The following is a 22,235-nucleotide window of genomic DNA, read 5'->3' as shown; positions in this document are numbered from 1 at the left end:
GCCCCTTCTTCATCTTCATTTTTACATCTACCACTGTTCCCCTCTATAACTTTTCATCTTAATTTTCCAGCCTCTTGCACAATTTGCATTATTAGCTTTAATATCGTCATTTTCATTTGATTCACAACTATTTTATGTAGATTTCTCAGATCAAGTGAGCAGAGGTTGTTGTTGATATAGTCAACTGGCAACGGTTGCGCCATCCAGCCATACTTATTTGCGTTCGACGGTTCAGTCATGTACAGTGGGTCATCTAATGTTTTTGGCACCACATTTTTGAATGCAGAAGCTCAGCCCACAGCCTTTAAGTCATGAGATTTGCCACAGAGGTGGAAAAGAATTTCCAAAGAATGATTATGAAATAAAAAAAAGTATAAATAAAAAAATGAAAAATGTGAAAATTATCCAATTTCTTGCAAATTTCTCAGAATGTTCATTACTGTTCAAACCAAGGGGGAAAAATTAGAGAGCACAGTATGGCATGCAACAAGAATGATAAAAAATGAAATTTTTTGAAATCATTGCCAATGATTTTTATTGGATCAAATAAATTGAGTCAAATTAGTGGTTATTTGGGCTACAGTCCCTGAGTTCAAATGAAATTGGTTGATAACCCATTCACCCAAAAAATCATTGAAAATGGGTTCAAAATTTTTCATTTTTTATCATTCTTGTTGTATGCCATACTTTGCTCTCCAATTTCCTCTCCTTGGTTTGAACAGTAATGAACATTCTGAGAAATTTGCAAGAAACTAGAGGCCAAGGCGGCTGCGCCGCTGCAGAGCTCAAGAAAAATGGTTGTCTTGCTGCACTGGTATCCAATTGGCAAAACCACTGGAAAATCAATAATACCTCTTGAATCAGCACAATTGATGATTTTTTTTTCCCCATCTCATTTGCTTTTTTATGTAAAAAGTTATCCAGTTGGCAGTCATTTTCCCAATGAGCCCTCCGCCCGTCGCTTAAATTTCATCCTCTGGTGAAAAAACATCATTTCCAATAGTTTAACAGCTCAAATAATTTGCAACATTGAAGAATTACTGAAAGTTTCGGACTGTTTGGGTGTGTAAAACATTGTTTATACATGTTAGCAGTCATGTTACTTCTAATCCTGCAGCATATCACTTATAATTCATTTTTTCTCCTGTTATAAAATAAAAAAATCACCAATTCTACAATACTTCACAATACCTTACAATGTGTTTCAGGCTGTATTTGAAGAAACCAACCTGTAACTGCTGTCGTCAAGTGTATTCTTTTATTCCTCAAGTCTACCATTAGCTAACTATTTTATTTTATTTTATTTTATGATATGTTTAAGTCATGGGTAAATGTAACAGACCTGTGTTGTAGAGCACCATTCCCTCCTGCCAAGGGCTGTCATGGGCTTGCTTCGGAAGATCACATGCCCACTGAAGAGAGGGGCTTTGTTGAGTTCAAATCTGCTCATGATAATTCATTGGTTTGGCTTATGAGTTAAGCAGTACAACTTTGAAAGATGCAGGGAGAAAATTGACTAAAAATATCCTAACATATCTGTACCGACATTTGGGTAGATCAATAGCGGATATGACATCGATCACGCGGACAGAAAAATAAGGGAGGGAGAGACTATAAGAGAGATTTACTGTTATAACAAGACTTGAGGGGCTTATTGACCGTGGGGACTGACCAATGTTAGTGGTGTAGTTGGTTGCCCCAAAAATCAGCTCTGGTGCTCGGTAGTACCTCAAACATATATAACTGACGTTCGGTTCTCCGGCCACCAAGATCTTTGCCGATCCAAAACCATACAACTCGAGCACTCCGGCCGAGGGGTTTAATAACAAATTCTGAGGCTTGATGTCTCGATGGCATATTCCAAGCGAGTGGATGTAGGCTAGCGATTGCAAGAGCTGATAGATGTATAGCTTGATGTTCAAGATCGGCATGACCTGAAGCATGAGTGGTACCAACGGATTGATTAGACCATATTGGACGCGATGCGAGAGCGATCAGTCGGCGATGAGAGCCAGCTGCCTGATACACTGGAGCATGGACTGGGGAACTGACCTGCTTTAATTTGGAGTAGTGGCGGGAGGCCCGGTACACGGTTTCAGGCACATCCTCAATCACCAAGTTCAAAAAGACTTCATTGCGCTTTGCCTGCCGAGGATCGTATGGGGAGTCCAGATCAGCCTGGAAACCAAAAAAAAAAACAATTCACCGGATTAGCGAGACTACCCCCCGCCGTCCGGGAGAAAAAGTAAGGCTCTCACTTTTGTAAGTCCTCAAGAACTGCTGCAGTTCGTCTTTGATCAGCTGTTGCTCGACGACGATATTGGCAGTCTGATCAGCAGCCGAAGGATCTGCGCCAACGAGAGCTTCCAGTTCGTTGATCTTAGCCAAATAGATCTCCGTCAACCAAGTCGCCAGCATCATCCGCTGAGTCAGATCCTAAACAAGCACACACTCATCAGAATGAGATGGATGTAGTAGTTGAGATGGGGGTCAAACCTGGCGTTTGAGCTGCTCGAGACGGCTGATAAGATAGTACCGCAGTACATCTCGCTCGCCGCGGTCGATGAAGCCCAGGACGACCTCCTCGAAGGGCTTTGAGCACTGGGCATAGATCTGGGCGGCAGAGATGTGTTTGCCGGTTTGGAGGTAATGATCGGCCTGGCTGACCAAGATCTTGTCCCGGTCGATGGCCATCTGTAATCGAAATCCTAGGTCAGCTTGTCTCACTCTCTCTCTCTCTCTCGCCAGCCAGGGACTGGGATTTTTTGGCCTGCTTACATCCACATGACTCAACGCTTTCTCGCAATCTTTGCGGGCTAGATAGACCTTCCAGATATCTCGGCCTTCATTTTTGACGACCAGCTCGAATATGGATTGTTCCGAATAGAGCCAATAGGTCTGATCGACCGGGTCGGTGGTGATCGATCTGATGCTTTCGTCCGGTTTCTGGTTGTCCCGAGTGCCGGGGAATTAGTGAACAATGATGATGATGGGCTGGATGAGGGGATGGGACGGACCAGGTCAAGGATCTCTTTGTGTATGATCTGGAGGTGATGTAAGCAACCAAGAATATCAATACTCTAGGAGCTTGGATAGGAGTGGCTCACCTTATCTCCACTCGAATAGAAATAAGCACGTAGATTGACGACGTTTGGATGGATCAGCAGTTTCATAATTCGGAACTCTCGATTCTGGGGCCGTGCATAGATACAGGTGAGCAGGTCTGGGGGGAACGAGGAGAAGGATGCGACGGACTTTGAATTGTTTATCTTGCAAGACTTTCTTGATCGCGACCTCTTCTTTGCCAGAGGGATGGACGGATCCAACAACGAGTTGAGCGCTGAAGACGATGCCAAAGGAGCCGTTCCCGACGGCCGGCGTAGCCGATCTCGCGTTGCTCGCCCGTCCGCCAAACGCAGGCCAGGACCTCCATTACTTTGTTTGCTTCGTTGACTGTGTGTGGCAGGGTGGTAGGTCAGCATCTGTTGTTGGTAGTCAGTCTGCTTCTGGCTAGGATGGTGGATGGACGAATCAGAGGTAGTAGAGCCTGCGCGGAGTGAATTATCAGCTGCAAGGACAGAGATGTCAGCATGGAGAAAAACACAGACAAAGTTGAGTATGCAGTTCGACGTTAGTGGTTGGGCGGGAGTGGCGTTGGTGTCAAAGGAACATGGTGGTGGCGCCACAATGCCCCCAACAGGTCAAATTGTGCGGTCAATTTCAGCTTCCCGTAGCGCACATCAGATGTGTTGACCAGGATGGCCAGAAGATCTGAGATGTAGCTAATGCCTTGCGGGTCAAAAATATGTACAGCGGCGGCGTGGCGGAGGCGTTGTTGTCGAGGATACATGCGGGGGGATCCAAGGGGAAGGCTTGAGGCGAGCTTGGCACTGCTGGTTGATGGTGTATAAAAGGGGGGGTGTTGTGTTTGGATAATCCCCCAGGCGTCCTCTGCCGCTGTACTTCCAGCGTGCGGTTTGTCCTCAACCCCCTCCGCTGTTGCACTTGCACAGTTTGAGGGGCTCTACTCGGTGGCCCCCCTTTGCATAATGCCTTCAATGCGGCGCGCTGGGGGCCATCCACCCACTATTTTAACCCCTGCTAGACAGGGATGGATAGTGGGTCCAGTTTGTGATGTTTGGATTTTGTGTTTAGAAGGCTTGTTTTTGTAATTGGTTTTTTTGAAAGGGGGAACCCTTGCATTTTTTTTTTGTAATTTGGTTGATTTGTAGGGGGAACCCTTGATCTTTGTTTCTGTGTTTCTCTGGCTTTAATAAACTTGGATTAAAAGAAATCCACATTTTTCATTTTTTCATTTTTACTTTTTTTTATTTCATAATCATTCTTAGGAACTTATTTTCCACCCCTGTAGCCAATCTCACATGTTAAAGGCTGTGGCCTGAGCTTCTGCATTCAAAAATGTGGTGCCAAAAACATTAGATGACCCACTGTACATGGATCCAGTGAGTTGTGTCGTTTGCAGTCACAAAATAAAGGGGGAGGGGGGCAGGTCGAGTTGCTAGGGCCTCGCAGGTTGCCCATACTGTCGAGCGCAGTGAGTGGGGAGAATAGAATAGAAACCAACACATACCGGCAAAGATGAGTCAGTGTGGGTTGAGTGACACTAGAAGCGGGATTGAGTTGCTATGTAGTGGTTAGCCAGAGGCAGAGGAGTGCAAATGGGATGCCGCCAATGCCACCACTCTCCCCCCCAGCAGTACTGATGCGCACCCTCCCCCAAGTTTTTGAGGCATAAACTCCAAAACTGATTGAAGGAACCTGTTTTGAAGGTCAAAGGAATCCTGAAGGATATTCCATTGCTCTGAAGATCCAATTTTGGATTTTCTGATAATATGCACAATTGAATATCCTATCTGCAACAATTGAGTGGCTACAGGTGTAGGATCTGCAGATATCTGCAGGCTTGTGAATCCAATATCCACAAGGCATGATGGTTGTAATTCCTTGGTTTACATTTCTTTGTGTTTTATTTTTATTTTTAAAAGATTAGTACAAGAAAAACGGTTGGGATTAAGGAGATGAGACCAGCACCATTTGAAAGCTGAGGTTCTGAAGTATATATTGACTCTGGGACCAGTCCGCAGGAGCTGAGGGGGAGGCTGGGTGATGCTAAGATTTTTCCTCCAGCCATTCATGATTCCTTTCTCAGCTAAATTTTTGACTTTGTGCACAAGTCCCTCCCCGGGCCACTTTGCGGCCACCCACAGAAAGCCTCCCACCAAGGGGGACTTGTGTCAAGTTAGTATGTTTGCTTTGTTTCAAGCAGGACTTCCATTGATGCAACACATGGAACAATGTTCTACTTTTTGAGGTACACAGCATTCACCCTACTTGAAATCAGCCCTGCAGTGTTTTCAACTTCACCTTCACCATCTCCTTGATCTTGAGATTAAAAAACTTCAAAAAAGTCATGATTGCATTCCAATTCCTTCTTATCATCATCTGGTATACCTCAATCCCAGCAGCCTCAACCAAATTTCTGAGCCCATGTTGGAATTTCCCAATTAATGGAGTGGATAAGACTTCTGGTCGGCTAAGCCTACGTGGTGAATATTTTTTTTTCTTGCACAATTATTAACAATCATTGCTGACAAAGCTGGAAAATTTATCTGCTTATAAACTATTGACTTCTTACACACCATACACAAAGCTCTAAATTATGCAGAATACTCCCAGGAGGGGGATGTCAAAAACTTACCATCAAAGGCCTTTTTCACAAATATGATATCAGCCATCAGAAATTTTCTAGTTAAGGGTCCTTCACCTGGTGCAAGATGTGAGTTATTTCTCCAGTGCATTAAAGCTTCCTGTGTGACTCAGTCTCACAATGCCTGCTTTTTGTAAGCATAGGTTTGAAAAATAGTTGGGAACTAAATCAAGGCTAGTACTACCATTTCTTTGTAATTATTACCATGATCAAAAATTATTGTCTTATTGATTAAAGATGGTTATTATTTGCAGGAAAGGTAAAAATGCTCCATACTTATTCAGAGGAGTTTGATAAATATCAACAAGGACTTGAGAAACAATTCCAATGGCTTCTGGAGAAGAAAAGAGAAGAATATCATCAAGAATTGCCTGAGGCAATGAAACTGTTTGAAGAATCAAAGCAGCATATTGGAAAGCTCAAGAGTTGGAGGCTTTTGAAGTTAGGAAATATTGATGGAAGCAGTGCCATAGTTGAAATACTTGACCATTCATCTCAGGATTTGGACAGAGAATTGGATCAAAGTCATTATCCCTCCCTCCCTGAGGATGTACAAAAATCTATAGTAGAAAAATTAACTCTTTCAGCATTTGAAGGAATAAAATAAATAATTACACAAAATCATATTTGAAGATCACAATCTAAAACAAACCTTTGGAGACAAAACTCTTACAGCCTGGGAGTATGTGTTCAGGATGCTTGATTTTTTGTTTGAAAATGAACTTATCAGATGTGAAAGCACAAGATCAATACTTTTAAAGGAGGAAACAGTGGCACAGTTTGTCAAATATTCCCATCATTTCCTTCACAAGAAACATTTCTACAGATCTGATTTCCTAAGTATTGGAAAATTGACTGAACATTTGTACTGGTGTTCTATTAAAATTTCACATGGTGCGTGTAATTTATCTACTCAAAGACTGATAGCTAATTTTTCTTATTTTGGTATGTTTGGACGGCTCCTATTTTATGATGGATGAAAAGCTCTGACAAAAAAAGGAGAAGATATAATCAACTTTGTTTACCTTGTAGAAAGTTTAAAGTCCACCAGACAAGCATTCATCTCAAGCACAGAAAATCAAGAGCTTGAAGCATTCAAAAGATCATTTTCATCACAGAAATACATTGATCTATTGAACTCTGTCCATCCATTGAAGGATTCCAATCTTTCTACAATTGGAAATCAGCAAGTTGAGCAACAGAAGGATGCTCTATTTTCAATTTATGATGAGTTCAATGAAAAAATAACAAGGATCTAGTGAATAGGCTAGTTTCCCAACACCCTTTATATAAACATATTGAAAATTCTGTTGTTACTCCAAAACAACTGGTGTTTGATATTATCAATCTGTTTTTATTCATAGAGGAGAAACTCTTCTCAGGGATTACCTTGAAACTGTGAGTACCATAATATCATTTTCCTGAAAAAGTTCAATTAATCAAATTAAGGGAATAAATACTTACATACTTCTTTTGAGCGTGCAGGTTGAGATCACCTGAATTTGTCAAAATCTTTCATCAACATCTAGGCTACAAGTCTTCAGAAAGTTACGAAAAACCTCAACTAGAACGTTCTCCGAAAATTCAGGTTTCCATTCAAGTATTTTATTTCACAGAGCAGCAAGAAATTACAGAGAAGAAAAGATTACATCCATGATATTGAAACTTTAGGGGATAGCAATGTGGATTTTGAAGATCTCATACCAGATGGTTTCTGAAAATTCTTGATTGTATTGGATGGTTTGCTCTTGGATGTATTCTTTCATCTAATTATAGACATTATAAACTTATTCTGTGTCAGTTATTTTGCGCATCTCAGCCTGTCATCTTTAATCTCAGGTGAAACTCTTGTCCGAGCGCTGTAATCCGCCATAATGTCACGTGATTCATGAGTCATTGTTAGATGCGAGATTCGAAAGAACTCAGACAACTAATATATGATTTCTTAATCAGGTCTCTGCTTGGGTCTAACTACAGAAATAAGGGTTGTTACTACTTGCTTGTCTTGAGCTCGGATCGGATCTATATGTATGTCTACATTTCGAGCGCGCAAGGAAAAAAAAAAAAAAACAGAGAGAAAGAGAAATACATGTAAACTAAGTGCTGTTCGCAGTTGTTTTTTTTTGGGGGGAGGACATGGAGAGATACAGAGACTTTATAAGATAACATGCCAACAAGATAGGGAGACGGCGAACCGAAGAGATCTAATGACACAGACAGACAGACGAGCACGAGGAGATGTGGGGAGGCGTGTAGTTATTTGCGTCTGAGGAGGCCGAGGGAGCGCTTAAGGTTAAGCGAGAGGGCGGTAGAAGCGGCCGACGGCGGGGGCTGGATGATAGTCGAGGTCGGCTCCGTGATGATGCTGGAAGAAGAAGCGGGGGAGGGGGATGCGGCGGGGGAGGAGTCGAGGGCGGGGTGGTCGGACAACACGGTCTCCGGGGAGGGCGTCTGCGGCAGGGAAGACGCGGGAGGCGGAGACGGGGCCGGGGCGGGGCCGATGGTTGCCGAGAGCAGCCGGGCTTTCCGGGTCCATGCCCGGCGTCGCGTGTACCGTCCTATGCCCGACTTCTTGCTCATCTTCTCCCAATGGTTATCGCCGTACTGCCAGCCTTCCCAACCCAAAAACAAAGGCACAAGCCATCAGCATCCTGTCTCTCTCTCTGTCTCTCTATGTGTGTAGAGTAGAAAGGGGAGGGTACCGTTGGCATCTACTTCCCACGCCGGGGAGGTGCTGGGTGCCGGGCCGCTGACGAGCCCGGCGCCCAGCCCGGCGTTGCGCAAGCACTCCAGCACGATCTCCGCGTCCAGGGTGGAGGAAGTTCCGGGCGAGTCGATGTGTGAGGACGCGGAGCGGTTGCGCGCTCTGCGGAGCGAGAGGGCGGGGCTCTGTGGGGGCGTAGGGTTGGACGCTGAGGTAGAGGCCTCGGCGGTGTCGGGTAGCGGGGCGGCAAGCGAAGGGCTGTGGCCACCGCCGGGCGCCGGGTCGGCGTCGATGACGAAGTCCTGGGCGGTCTGGGGGTCGACCATCCTCCACTCCGAGTCCACCCACTGCCACTCCACCCGTCGCCGCACCGCGACTCCCCCCTCTACGCCCTCATACTCTCGTGGCCCTGGAAGCTTGAACGTCCCCGGTGGAGACACCGGTTGGTTCTCGGAGTCCGTCCAGTTCGCACGCTCGTGGGGAAGCAGGTTCGGCGTCCACTGTCCTCTCCACCCTCCCACATCAGTCATCCTTTGTTTACTTTCTCAGAATCCTGGGATCTCTCACATCTAGGCCCATCCACCATCGCTGGTTCTCGAATATCGTCAGACAGAATTCGATCTCCTGTGTCTGATCTAAGGACGAATCTCCATCCGAATGAGCCTGTAAAAGGAAAAATAAATAAATGAGAAAGTTGATAGAAGGAAATTAAGAAGAAAGAAAGAGAGAGAAGAGAAGAGAAGACAGACGTCATTTCTGATGGAGAGGAGGTTGGAGAGGGAGGTGGATATGGAGGCGAGAATGGTAGATTTGTGGTGGTTGGGGTTGATGAATTGGGTCCATCTGAGGAGCGGCTGGAAGCGGAGATGGAGGAAGAGATCGGCGGTGACGGCTTCGAGGAGGAGGATGAGTGGGGCCCTGTGGAGGAGGCTGGCGAGCTGAGTGAACCAGGGGGAGGAGGCGAAGATGAGGGCGGAGCCAGTGAGGATGAGGAGGGATCGGAGCGGGACGAGCTGGCCGACGAGCACGGAGAGCGGGAGGGTGGTGAGGCAGGCGGTGATGACCTGGGTGGCGGTGGCGGGGGCGGGGGCGAGGCGGCGTGCGAGACGGCGGTAGTGGTCTGCGATGAGCTGGAGATGGTTGAGGGAGCGCTGGACGGCGGCGGGATGGGTGTGTTGGGGCGTGTTTGGGGGGTGGCGGGTGGCGGTGGAGAGGAGGAGGAGGAGGCCGACGAGCAGGTTGGGGATCCCGTAGCGGAGGAGGGCGGGCAGGGCGTGGCAGAGCAGCCAGAAGGCGAAGAGCAGGATCCAGGACGGCCAGGGCCCCTGGGGGTGGGTCCAGCTGAGGGCCTGGCAGAGCGTGGCGAGCAGCCGGAGCGGGCCGGCGCAGACGACGAGCAGCTGCAGCAGCTGGGGCGGGTGGTCGAAGAGCTGCTGGACCGACGACGCCGGCGCGGTGGGCTCGGCCATGGCGGGCTGCTCCGAGTTGGATGGCCGGGAAGAAGCGGGAAGAGTTCGCAAGAAGCGGGAAGACTTCCAGGAGGAGACGCTTCCACAGAAAAGTTGCACGCCTCAAAAACCACAGGTTCGGATCGACGGTCCGCTCCGAAGCAGCGAATAACTACCAAACACGAGCTTACACAAGCCAGACGAGTGGTCTTGATCAAGCATCAGTGTTGTTTCGCGAACAGCCCAACACAACTAACGATTTAATAAATAGATAGATATCTTGAGAAATGAATCTAACGAAAATTAAGTTGTCCAATACGCCTATTTTTATGTCACTCGCTCCGGCTAAAAACGTATAGAACTTCTGGTCCCATGAAAATCATTACACCTCTCAAGACATCAGCCGTGTGCTGGCTAACAGATGGATAATCTACCCCCAACGCCTACTATTCCGGCGGCTTAAACAATACCCCACCACGTAGCCTGCCCGGGGGGAGATAATGCTTCTGCTCCCTCAATCTGACCCGATACTTAAAGCCTTCTCTCAGCGGTAAGTCTTTTTTTTCTGGGCGCGCTTTTTTTTTGGAGGGGGTGGAACCGCAAAAGTATTGATCTTAACGGCTATCACTAGAAAACAAACACTTCCCAACAAACAAACACCGCCTGCATCTTGCGAGGACCCGGACGCGCACAAATGACCTTCTTGATGGACTCGCCCAATGCTCTTGTTTTGGACGACGGCAAAACCAGCTTCTTCATAGGAACATTCTTGATGGTGCGCGCAGTTCAACTCCAAGCAGCACCTCATCTAAGCATCCTCACTCTTACCCCAGTGTCACGTTGCAACCACTGATCTTTCATCTACCGCCTTCTCATCTCCGATCCAACCAACAGACTATCATTCTAGGCGCCAGTTATGGACTGTTCATCGTGAGTTGGCACCCTTGACCGCGTGTGTGAATGTCGCAAACATGTTATATAACATTCTCCAGCGAATTTTTACTGCCCTCGAAGAGGTACTGGCAGTGCCACAGACACCACCCTCTCCTGCTGCACCTCGCGGTCTCAGGCTTGGTCGTGGTGGCCACAGGCTACGTCTTAATGCTGCAATATGCGATGTACGTGCTTCTTTCTTGCGGGGAACCGCCCTGCTGGCGGTCACCCTCGACCCAGCGCTCCTCGGATGGCGGAGTGCGGCTAGCCGGCCCGCAGGGTTAATCGACCCCTTTGAGCTTCTGCAGGCGGTTTACATCAAGTTCAGCTAATGGTTCCGTATCGTATGACTAATTCTTCGTGTTCTTGGCCTCAGCTGGATTTGGTTGATCGATCCGCTAAATCTGGAGCGCAGTTTCGTCCTCTGGCCCTATGCTGCCTCACCTCTCTTTAGCGGAACGCTGATCTGGCAAGCTCCTTTTAACAACAAACACATGTTGGGCTCAATATAGTCTAACATTTTCTTTTCTTTCTTTCGCAAACCACAGGGGCGTCCAGATAATCATGATTTATAGGTGAGCTAGCGCGCTCTTTTATCATTCCGATACGTCGAGCCTGGCCTTACCATCAAGGCTTTCACTCGAGGCAGATTCGATACCACAAAATTGGTAGCTAAGCCAAACATGTTGCCATTTTATTTTCAGATTATACGCGTTGTCAGATGGGAAGTTCCGAGTCATCACAGTGCTTCTCCTTTGCTTAAGCTGTGCCCAATTGGTTTTGTGTGCTGTGCGTTCACGAAAATTTCTTTCATCAGTCAGACCAAGGAAAAAACGTGTTACCTTCTTTGATGCTTATACTGCAACCCCCATGAACACCTGGATCAATCGACCCAGTGTCGTACTATGGAGATTTTAGCAATCACAGGGCCCTTCACAACTCCTTCTCGACCTTCAAACTTATACGTCTTCCCGATCTGGTTGGTCTTTGTATCAACGTCGAATTCAATCTTGAACCTCTTCCTCTTTCGAGTGTTGAACCGATTGAAATTCCGGTTTGAAATCCCCAAGAACTTGTGAGCTTTCTTTCCAGAGATATCACTAACGCCCTGAAGTTTGAATACGGCTGCCGTGAGTTCAATCAATCATCCTCACAAAAACTCTCTGCTTTCTTGTAGGTTTACTCGCTTTATCATCCTGGCACCCCAAACCCACTTTTTTGCTGGCTTGTTCTGCAAAATCGAGTTGGGCCTTTTCGCGATGAAGAAGTTGAGAGTCATTCATCGGATTGCGTCTACGCCCAGCCCAGCCAACACTTACGTCATGATTTTCTTTGGTTTTCTGTCAATCAATAAGAGATATGTCCTACATTGCCATTGATCTATGTTTGGGGAATTTACACATCTTATGTCTAGTAAGGATTTGTTTGATCTTGTTGAACGGAGAGCCTACACTCTCACAGAGCAAACACCGGAGAGCTAATAACTTACATCCCCTTTTTTCGTCCAGCTCATGGCTATGAACCTCACGCGAGTTGGGAGTACGGATGGGAGCGATGTAGCAGCCTCCGCAAGTCGCAAGTCTCGGCGCTTTACGATCAGCGATCTGAACATTGAAGTACGTGAACCCCGACTTTCTTCCTTGGCCAGTTCAGCTCCATGAAATTCAAAAAAGCCTGACCAAGCTCATTGCCGTCTCAATCAGATCCCTATGAATCCCTTATCCGCAAGATTCTCGCGCACCAGGCTATCTTCAGACTGGGCAGAAACGTTTCTTCATGGTACGGAGACGGTAGGCTGCAAAGATAAATCAGAAAAAAATAAAGAGCCGAGTAGTAGTTCTTCTTCTTTCACTGCAACTCGCTCCAACGACTTGAAGGCTTTCGTTACAAAAAGATGACGCACTCCAACGGTAACCGTAGACACTTATTTTCAACGTACTGGCGCTTTATCCATTTACTTCTCGGATATTCATTTGTGCCCAAAAGCCCCAGGTGCATGTTGAATCATTTTTTTTGTGCAGAGATGAAAAATAACTGCATCAGCTCCTATGAAACCCGAGTCTGGATTCCAGTGAAAGTAAACTCCGCTCAATGACATGTTCGTGATGAACAAAAGATGTGAGCTTGTTGCAAAGAACCGCCCTTTGGCCAAGATGTTTTAAAAATGATGACTCATACATGCATGAATGAAACATCTTCTTTGCATGGGCTGCGAAAGCTATATTCTCATCTTCTATTGGAAACATTTCTATTCTGGAAGAGTGATATCTTTCTTTTGAGGGTTGGGGTTTTCTTTTTCATCTATTTGGAATGTTCCAGAAAGAAATTGGTTTCCTCTAGTGGGCTTCATCACATACAGGTTTTCGATATAGCCGTCTTGGTACTATAGGGACTATTACTTATAATTACTTATATCAGCAAGTGAGACACTGGACGGCAGCTCACTCTTGTTTGTTCAAAATTTTATGAGCTTTTTCTTTTCTTTCTGATGAACATGGTGCCAGAATACAGAAAATTAAGAGCCAGACAAACAATAATTCAAACGCTGACGACAGCCACGGTGAGGAAAAACAATGATTGTTTGAAGCATCATATAAAATAAATAAATGATTACTACACCCAAACCCAGAGATTACCGACTTTGCGTTGAGTCATTTGAACTGGGCCTAACTCAACGTCCAGGGTCGGTCCACCAAACTTGGGAATTACGATGCATTTGCGTTCAGTGTCTGTAGCACGAGAAGGAATCTTGCTGTTGATGGAGTTTTCAATCGGGTTGGAAAAGGTGCACAGAGATTTACCCAAGACGAGTAACCAAGAAGGATTGATTAGAGTGATTCCTTTGATCCAGATTCGCTTTTCGGTCCGGTCAAGTTCTTGAAAGACGATAAACTGAGGTTCCGGATGGACGCTAGAATCGAACAGAACTGAACTCGGGTGGATGAAGACATCTTCTTCGATCCCAATGGCCCGATAGGCAACCAGATTTTTATTGTGACTCTTTACGTTCGGCTTTCCGGAGCTGGACTGACAAGATTTCACTTTGCTGGTTTTGATCGCGACTTGATCGGTGAAGGCTGATGTGATTAATTGTCTTAAAACTTTCAATTTGGTTTCGGATGGTGGCATCAATTTAGGTGAGAATTCGACTTTCAGACCAGTTTCTATTGTCTTGTTCATCCGATGCTATTGAGGCAGAAGTCGAAGATCCCGAGTCATCAAAGGAATCGTCGTCATCATCAGAAACCGATGGGGCCCTATTAGGTTTTCTTTTCTTTTTCAAAGGGCGCTTGACGTGTGTGGTTATGGCGCCAGAAGCAAGTGCGCTGCCGATGACCACCTTGTGGGGTGCTGTTGTTGGCGAGGCAGTAGGTTTTGAAGGCTGAGGATATGCTTCTTTTGACAAGTTCTTCGATTCGGATGGAGCACTGCAAATTTCGACGGCTCCCGAAAACGGGTTCGTGACGGGGGTTGGCTTGGAGTCGTCTTCATTATCACTCTGACTATGATAGCCGGAGCGGAGCTTTTGCTTTGAGGAAATTAGGCCCCGAGCCCGTTCTCTACGTCTCGTCTCAACCTCAGCGATTGTGGCTTTAAGCTCTCGCTGAGTTCTCGCAACGGACGAGGAGCAAAGGTGGGCGGTGGAGATAAATGCCGAAGGGTCCTTAACTGAAGATTGTGTTTTCTTGTTTAATTAATAAAGACCAAGGCATCAATTTACTGAATTACCAGGTTTATTCATGCGATATGTTTCAGGTTAAATGAATAAAGCTAACTCTAATCCCTGATTGATTACGGATTGGCCGATTAAAGTGACAAGTATTCGCAAAAACCGTCAGGTTTGCTGGTGCGAATTGGGGGAAATGTCAATGGAGAGGCACCGACCTGAATGAGTTCATTTCTGCGCTCTTTTTTTAACTTCTTCTGGACGTAAGCTTCGAATCGTTTCCTTTTCTTCTTTGACATAGCTCCCTGATCTTCACTTGCGTGGTTGACAGTAGAGATGGTAGGTGGCTTCGAACTGGATCTGAGGTCTTCATAATCAACGACCGATTCGACCCCGGAGTAACCGCCCGAGTTTTGATTCTTGTTTTCTTCTTGTGGTGCTGACCTGTGTGGCCTTGCTTTCTGGTTGTATCGTGGCCGTGAAAACCCCATGGTCGAAGTACATATGTGTTGCAGCGGTCAAAGCCAGACACCGGAAATTTGGGATTAGCGTGATCCGCTATGCTATGCATAATGCACAACACCACTGAAATGCGCGGAGTAGCGCGGAGTATGTTGGCGGAGCTAGAGCGGGGTATTGCGCGACCCGCGGCCCCGCACGATCCATCTTGCGTCCTGTGGACCTTGATGTGCGAAACGGACCAGTCCCTATCAAGATTCACCAATCTGTGTTCAACGGAGAAACATGGGGCATGCCCAACTTGTCACCAAAGAGGAACAGAAGTGAAAGGGGGATCACGGCACTATAGCTTATCCAGGTAGATTTTTCCACCCGTACCTGTTTTGTGTGACTGTGAGAGAGAGGCTTACTGGATTTTTGAAGAAGTACCTACAGTCCAAACGAGGAAGACTTTCCACATTTTGAGCGGGCGGCAAAAAAGAAAAACCTGCGAAATCCGAATCTATGGCAAGCCACACGAAGTCGGAAGACGATAGCAAAGCGAAGCTTGAGCCAGGTGAGCCTGTCAAACGTATTTATCGCGCGTGAAGTATTGCAGCCTGATATATTGCTACGAATTTCATCCGGGTGGTGCAGGGATGGAGGAACCTTGCGGCGATGATCCACTAAGAGCTCTTGGTCCTTCGCCGCCGTTTCATCACTTATGCCGCGTACTAGATGAGTTGTCTTCTCCGAAAAAACCTACAGAACTCTCTAAGCTTCGTCAAAAATGTTTGGCCGCACTTTTCCAGAATTGGCGCAAGATCTGCGGAAACGACTTGTATCCATGCATCCGACTACTTATACCACAGGTTTGTCTTGTTTTGACGCGTTCAGTTCGCTCCTGCTTCCACCTCTTTCTCTCCTCGACAAACCGGGAACGCGACAAGGAATCCTGAGGCGCTGACATGAACTCCAACATTATTGCAAAACTTGAAGTCTGATAGAGGACGACCAATGTACTCTTTGAAAGAATTCAGGTTGGGGCAGTTGTATTGTGGCGCTTTAGGCTTGGACAAGAAAACGTCATCGGTCGCAAAACGTCTCTTGAATTGGAAAAGTGAACAGACTGATGAGAACAACAAAGAGGTCCGCACGAGGTTTCAATCAATGAATCATTTCTTCAATTATTTCCGGTCATTGATTCCATCAAATCTCACAATTAAGTCTTCAGTTGGTGATTTTACAAAGGTGCTCTATACGGAGATCGACAACCGATCCACTGTCGATAAAACCCTCCTCTCGATTGACGATATTAACAACCAGTTGGATTCATTAGCCGCGACGACTTCAGAGTAAGTTATTTGTACAGATTAAACCTGTAACAAGACTGACTAGCTGCGTAACTGCAGGGCGAAGAGACTTGAAATAGTAAAAGTTTGGCTCGAGCATATTACCCCCAAAGATCATATGTGGCTGATCAGAATCATTCTTCAAGGTTTTCATCATTTCTGCTCCCTGAGCTTTCCGGCAGCGGTCGACTTACTGAATCTCGTTTTGCGATGCAGATCTCAGAGTAGGGCTGACCGAACTCAACGTTCTGAGATCTTTTCATCCTGATGCACTTGATTTATTCAACATCTGTACGGACCTTAAGACTGTCTGTCAAACGCTTCATTCCCCCAAGATTCCTCTGAAAGACAGAGAAGCTGGTCTGAAGACTTTCAAAGTGTTCAAACCGATGCTTTCCAAAAGGAGCACGAAAGATCTACCAGATATCGTCAAGTTGATGCTGTCAGGAAAGCACAACGAGTTTTTGATCGAAGAGAAGATGGATGGCGAACGAATACAACTCCACAAGAGGGGAGAGCAATACCAATATTGGTCGAGGTACGTCCAATCTTCTTCCCATGCAGTCTATTGCGCATTGGCTAAGGGAGTTGAGCTGAACTGTTCAATTATTGACCATCATTTAGGAAAGGTACAGATTATACGGCTTTGTACGGAGCCAATCCGACAAGTGGCTGCCTGACGCGTTACATTCATGGTGCTTTCAAACCAGGGGTCGACGAGTATGTCCTAAGTCCCACAAGTCTCGCTTCTTTCCTTGGGTGACCAAGCCCTAAGAAGTTCACAGAAACTTTCGACTCATATCATTTCGTATGGCAGTGTTATACTGGACGGCGAAATGTTGGTGTGGGATCCGAAAAAGGAAAGAATTCTCCCCTTTGGGAGTTTGAAGTCTTTAAAGTCGTCTTGTTGAGTTTTGCCTCTTTCTTCACCTACAAAGCACAAGTTCTCGCACTACCGCCATAATGTTTTATTTTGCTTATTTTCACTCATTATATTTAATTTTCAATGATGGTTTTAGCTACTGACCCGTTGCAACCACGCGCCTTGTGTGAGGTTTCTTGAGCTCTTCACCGTGTTGATCATTGCTTTGACAACAAACAATGCCTTCATAATGCTTGAAGTCAAGGTGTTTGATATATTGTACCTCAAAGGAAAAGGCAAAGCTGAGGGTACGAGCTTTATCAACAAGCCTTTATCAGAAAGACGAAAGGTGATGGAAAGTGGAAGGGTCTTTGTGGAGGTCGAAACCTCATTGGAGTTTTGCTATTCCGTACGAGGTAAAGATACACAGGACATCAAGGCGAGCTTTGAGAAAATTTTGGAAGAAAGGTTTGTTATCAAATTTCTCTTACGCTTTAACGTGGAAATGGAACACTATTCAATGAGTTCTTTTTTCATTCAGCGGCGAAGGATTAATTATTAAGAAACTCGATTCCAGATATCAGGTCAACGCCCGGACGGATGATTGGTACAAAGTTAAGCCAGGTAAATGACTTGGAACAAAACATTCATATTGCTGTAACCCTTGGCTGAAAACTCTCAACTCTGGTAGATTATATGGATGAATTAGGGGAAACTTTTGAAGTTTTGGCAGTTGGTGAGTTATACGTATTTTGAAAATTAACTTGAATGAAACAAATACCGTTACTGATTTCTTTTGAGAACGATAGGGGGATTCTGGGGCCGAGGAAAGAAGGGAGGGACGTTTGGAAGTTTCCTCGTCGCATTAATTGACAATGAGAATTCCGATCCGTCGCAAGGGATTTTCCGGTAAAATTCGCCATTTTGTTTATCAGTCAGACGTCCGCAATAATTTCAAAAACAATTGACCGTCTTCGTTCAGGTATAAAACCCTTTGTCGCGTAGGATCAGGTCTCACTGTTGGCGAGTCGACGCAGATCATGTGTGCCCTAAGAGGAGCTGTCTCCAGCTGGGGTTGAAACTCTCCACTAAGCTGTTTATTATTCATGTGGAAACAGGACCAAACTTGAAGGAAAGTGGTTTAAATGGGATAAGAAGGGGTCAGGACGCAACCCTGATTGGTTGGACATCGGAAAAGGCTCGGGGCAGGCTCCAGAAGTTTGGTGGCACCGGGAAGAGTAAGATTTTGGAATCAATTATTAAATACAAGTTTAAAATCTCAACTCAATAAACCGCCTTTCTCTTCAATATTACAAACTAGTTCATTTTTGCTTACAATCAAAGGTACAGAAATCATCACTTCTTGTGAGTCATCTTCGGTATTAATATATATGTCATTTGAGTAGGTTCTCATTTGAAAATTTACTTTTGTCAATTGCCAGATGCACATGGGTGTCAATTCTCCATCCGGTTCCCCAGTATGTAACGTCTCGAATGTCTAGATTTTATCCTGCGGCTCTCAATTAACTCCACATTTCAGGATCTATTCGGTTCGATCCAGAGAGAGAGATTGGGGATTGTATGTCTTATGAAGGTGATTTAGAAACCGAAACATGAGTTGTACCACGCGGCACAGCCTGCTGATTTATTCTTATTTCCTCTCGCTGCATCCTCGTTCTTGCTACGTAGACCTTTTGGGCATTGCCAACAAGTCGCAGGACAAAAACAAGCTCGGCGATAATCTTAGGTACGGCTTTTTATTTTGGCGACAGGATATTTGTGCAAAAACAAATAAAGGCACGTGTCTTTTTGACAGTGGCCATGTGAGAAAAAGAAAGCGAGAACAGCTATCTCAACCGACATCTTCACTCATGCCTTTGAAGCGCAGCGATTCCCACAAGGTCTTTTATGGGGCAATATTTTGTCAGTTTTCATCTTCAATCAGTTCTCATGGTCGCACGGTGTTAATCAAAGCAGGTTGAATGAGTTTCAGGGGTACTACAAGGTCTCGAAGACGCAGCCGAAAGTAAAAGTGCTCTGGAGGTAATGCTGAATCGCAATGGAGGGAAGATCGTTCACACCATTCCTCGACCAGCGCCTGATCGAGAGCATTTTTGCATCACCCGGAGAGCTGATTGTAAGTCAACGGTTTCTTGCGGTCCATTCGTCTCATTCTCAAGATAATATTCCCCGTCATGTAGTTTGGGATGCCGAAAAAGCAATTCGACATGGCCTGCAATTGATCCACCCACAGTGGGTCCTTGATTCAATAGAGGCAGGCTATAGGATTAGTCTCACAGCACCCAAGTCAGTTTCATTTCTCCATTGAGGCCATGTGAATAGTTCATTATGGAGGGGCATCCGATCATGAGGAAAATCTCATTCGCCGGACCTTGCTCTGGTAGATACGTCGTCGACATGGCACAAAATCTAGATGATAATATTTTATCGGAGCAAACCAGTGTCGCGACGGTCGTAAAGGAAGAAAATGACTCGGAGGGCTGTGGGGATTCGGCTGACGCGCAGTCAGATGCAACGACTGTCGGCGAAGATTTTCAGTCAGAAGGTAGTGCCACCGAAGATGAAGTCAGTGACCACGATCTCCGAGAAGACTCGCCTCAATTCTCCCAGGCAATGGTCGATTCATCCGCTTCTGTATCAGGAAAGCCTCCAGGTTGTCAAGTTGTATCGGTAAGATTTCCATTCCTCCTGTCGAACATTGCTCTTCATAACCGTTAAATTCTTGACTCAATGGCCATCTCTACTCTTCTTTTTCAGTCGCCAAAGGAGCAATTGGCAACTGAACTGGATTCGGAAGTAAAGGGGGAAGGCGGAAAAGGAATATTTTATCCGCTTGTATTTTACCTGGATAATAAGCCGATAGTTCATCGTTTACAAAGCTCAATCGTTACTGATCACACGGTTTTAGATGGCGGGGATCGTGAATCTAGCAAATTGTAAGATGTTTCTGTCTTACTCTACTCTGAAAAGCTCCTGGGCAATATGGATTAGATAGGAGCATCCTCTGCTTTCGTCCTGTTATTGCCACTAAATTCTGTAAACATTCTCTAATTATTTTGAATTCTGTTATTGGATAACGGTGGATAGATTTGCTGAAATTGCTGGATTGATTAAAGCAAATGGCGGTCGAATCGTGTCGGACGTGAGCGATCCAGAGACAACACGTATGTTGCTTAGATCTCTTCTCAAACTGACCTGACTTTTTTTCACAGCTGTCGCGAAAATGTATTGAGATCAACTGACTTGAAGTCTTATCACCGCTACCGCGAAATGCATATTCGTACAGATATCATTTGTAGTCAGACAGATACCTCCAGGTATTTATATGTTGATCCTGGTAGATGAACTCAACAGTAGCATAATAACTGAAGCCGTGCTCGTTGTGACCAATCTGCTTGCCAACCTGGACCCATCTCATTCTTGCCGCTACAGATGTGTTGATTTCATTAGGATGGATAAGGAGTAAGAAGCACTTTACTCATTGATTTTAAGAATCACACTAACTCATTACCTGTTTCCCTCACAAAATTGATGCATGAAATAGTCGCCCGAAGAGACGCAGATTAGTTCTGGCGGAGTGGGTGATTGATTCGGTCGAGGGGGATTCTTGCTTATACGAAGCTGGTATGTTGTTCACTGGTAATTACGTTCCACAGAACTCTGACCGTCAATCCAACTTTTCTGCCTGCTCAATCTTCTCTACCGTAGATTATTTACCATGATTGTATGTATAGTGCACCTGGACCACCAAATTTGAGTCACCACACTGCAAGAAAAAGTCAAGCAACTGCAGTGGTGTGCCAGCTACGCTAAAGTTTGTGCTAGCGTAGTGTAGTGTTAGCTTTTTTACGCTACGCTATGGCGGTGATATTAAGCGGCCCAAATTGCCTTGTAGAGAGAAACAGGGGAGAATAAGCAGGAAGTCTTGAGGTGATTTGGAGTCTTGAGGATGTGATTTGTAGTCATGAGGAATTTGAACCTTGAGAGTCTTGAGGATCTTGACACCTTGATGATCTGAGTTTGTAAATCCTGACTAGTGCGGGAAAACATGGAATTGTGGGATAGGATGGGAATGGAGACGGACGTGCGTGGGGAGAAGGAAGGGGGAGGATGGCTCACAGTTTCTCTTCTCTTTTTCCTTTTTCATCAATGTACTTACAACTTATGGATGTACTCTAACTTAACACAAGCCCCACTGGTGGGAGGCTCCCTGTGGCTGGCTCCAAAGCCCCTCCTGCAAGGGACTTGCATATTATCCCCCAATTTCATAGGGGAGCAGAAAGTACCACATGGCTGTAAGGTTTTTTAACTTTTTAATAGCTCCACCACCAGCACCTCCATCAATGGATTTTTAATAAATTTTTGAAAAGTGACTTCTCAAGAAATGGATCTGCACAAGGATTCACAAGGCTGTATTGCTTGTAGATCCTGTGGACCAACAAATCTGCACGCTTTCTAGGTTGTATGTAAATTGTCACATTGTATGTGCATAACAACGGTGGGCCAGCTACGACCGTAGCGTTAGCGTGGCGTAGCGTAGCGGAATTCCGCTAACTTTTAGCGTAGCGTTAGCGGAATTGCGCCTTTCTGCGCTAACGCTACGCGCAAAGGGTGCGCAGCTAATTTAGCTGTTAGCGTAGCGTTAGCGCAGATGCGCGCAATTCCGCTAACGCTACACACGCAGGGCGCAAAAGAGCGCGCGCTACGCTGCACTACAGTGCTTTTAGCTGAAAAAAGGCCTTTTTTTCCGCTAAAAGCGCTGTAGCGCAGCGTAGCGCAGCGTAGCGCAGCGTAGCGCAGCGTAGCGTAGTGACTGTAGCGGCGCGCTAACACTAACATACAATTGGCGCGCTGTTAGCGCCGCTGAAACGTAGCGCAGCGTGGCGGCGCTAACAGCACGCTAACGCTACTCAAAATGAGCGGGCGCTTTTTGCCGCTGCGCTAACGCTAAGTGGCCCTGTAGCGTAGTGTAGCGTAGCGGCCCACCGTTGTGCATAAGCTAAGCTCACCACTGTGCTTCCCTTTGGCCAAATGTGGATCCACACATGGATCTTCCAAACTTAAGACATGGTTTGGATTTTT

General features: G+C 45.8%; 5 protein-coding genes across 5 annotated transcripts; 2 read left to right on the top strand and 3 right to left on the bottom strand.

The window, feature by feature from the left end:
• Positions 1-1,579: 1,579 nt before the first annotated feature.
• On the bottom strand, positions 1,580-5,756 carry PtA15_6A277 (uncharacterized protein; the record flags this gene model as incomplete). Its single annotated transcript, XM_053169965.1, has 8 exons — positions 1,580-1,611; positions 1,673-1,934; positions 2,053-2,145; positions 2,224-2,436; positions 2,497-2,694; positions 2,779-2,946; positions 3,108-3,568; positions 5,720-5,756. The coding sequence occupies 8 exons, from the start codon at positions 5,754-5,756 to the stop codon at positions 1,580-1,582; spliced, it is 1,464 nt and encodes a 487-aa protein (XP_053021204.1).
• Positions 5,757-7,984: 2,228 nt separating this feature from the next.
• On the bottom strand, positions 7,985-9,901 carry PtA15_6A276 (uncharacterized protein; the record flags this gene model as incomplete). Its single annotated transcript, XM_053169964.1, has 6 exons — positions 7,985-8,179; positions 8,237-8,340; positions 8,431-8,932; positions 9,000-9,095; positions 9,182-9,496; positions 9,698-9,901. 6 exons carry the CDS (start codon positions 9,899-9,901, stop codon positions 7,985-7,987), a joined length of 1,416 nt encoding a protein of 471 aa, XP_053021203.1.
• Positions 9,902-10,574: 673 nt separating this feature from the next.
• Positions 10,575-12,711, top strand: PtA15_6A275 (uncharacterized protein; the record flags this gene model as incomplete). The annotated part of the gene is made up of 10 exons (XM_053169963.1): positions 10,575-10,655; positions 10,775-10,810; positions 10,873-11,135; positions 11,362-11,388; positions 11,518-11,602; positions 11,710-11,888; positions 11,991-12,080; positions 12,169-12,226; positions 12,322-12,429; positions 12,517-12,711. 10 exons carry the CDS (start codon positions 10,575-10,577, stop codon positions 12,709-12,711), a joined length of 1,122 nt encoding a protein of 373 aa, XP_053021202.1.
• Positions 12,712-13,426: 715 nt separating this feature from the next.
• On the bottom strand, positions 13,427-14,971 carry PtA15_6A274 (uncharacterized protein; the record flags this gene model as incomplete). Its single annotated transcript, XM_053169962.1, has 3 exons — positions 13,427-13,890; positions 13,964-14,498; positions 14,699-14,971. 3 exons carry the CDS (start codon positions 14,969-14,971, stop codon positions 13,427-13,429), a joined length of 1,272 nt encoding a protein of 423 aa, XP_053021201.1.
• A 472-nt stretch (positions 14,972-15,443) lies between these two features.
• PtA15_6A273 (uncharacterized protein) lies at positions 15,444-20,875 on the top strand (the record flags this gene model as incomplete). The annotated part of the gene is made up of 29 exons (XM_053169961.1): positions 15,444-15,495; positions 15,576-15,790; positions 15,918-16,067; positions 16,146-16,273; positions 16,331-16,416; positions 16,487-16,808; positions 16,895-16,990; positions 17,088-17,176; positions 17,290-17,319; positions 17,393-17,600; positions 17,674-17,756; positions 17,824-17,868; positions 17,942-18,041; positions 18,115-18,174; positions 18,251-18,370; positions 18,454-18,497; positions 18,575-18,610; positions 18,673-18,726; positions 18,822-18,879; positions 18,949-19,055; positions 19,126-19,269; positions 19,334-19,439; positions 19,538-19,823; positions 19,911-20,089; positions 20,241-20,317; positions 20,440-20,470; positions 20,586-20,615; positions 20,698-20,777; positions 20,862-20,875. The coding sequence occupies 29 exons, from the start codon at positions 15,444-15,446 to the stop codon at positions 20,873-20,875; spliced, it is 3,030 nt and encodes a 1,009-aa protein (XP_053021200.1).
• Between the last annotated feature and the right edge of the window lie 1,360 nt (positions 20,876-22,235).

The sequence above is a fragment of the Puccinia triticina genome, chromosome 6A (genome assembly GCF_026914185.1).
Source record: "Puccinia triticina chromosome 6A, complete sequence".
NCBI lineage: Eukaryota > Fungi > Basidiomycota > Pucciniomycetes > Pucciniales > Pucciniaceae > Puccinia > Puccinia triticina.
This window is presented reverse-complemented; position numbering and strand designations above follow the sequence as displayed.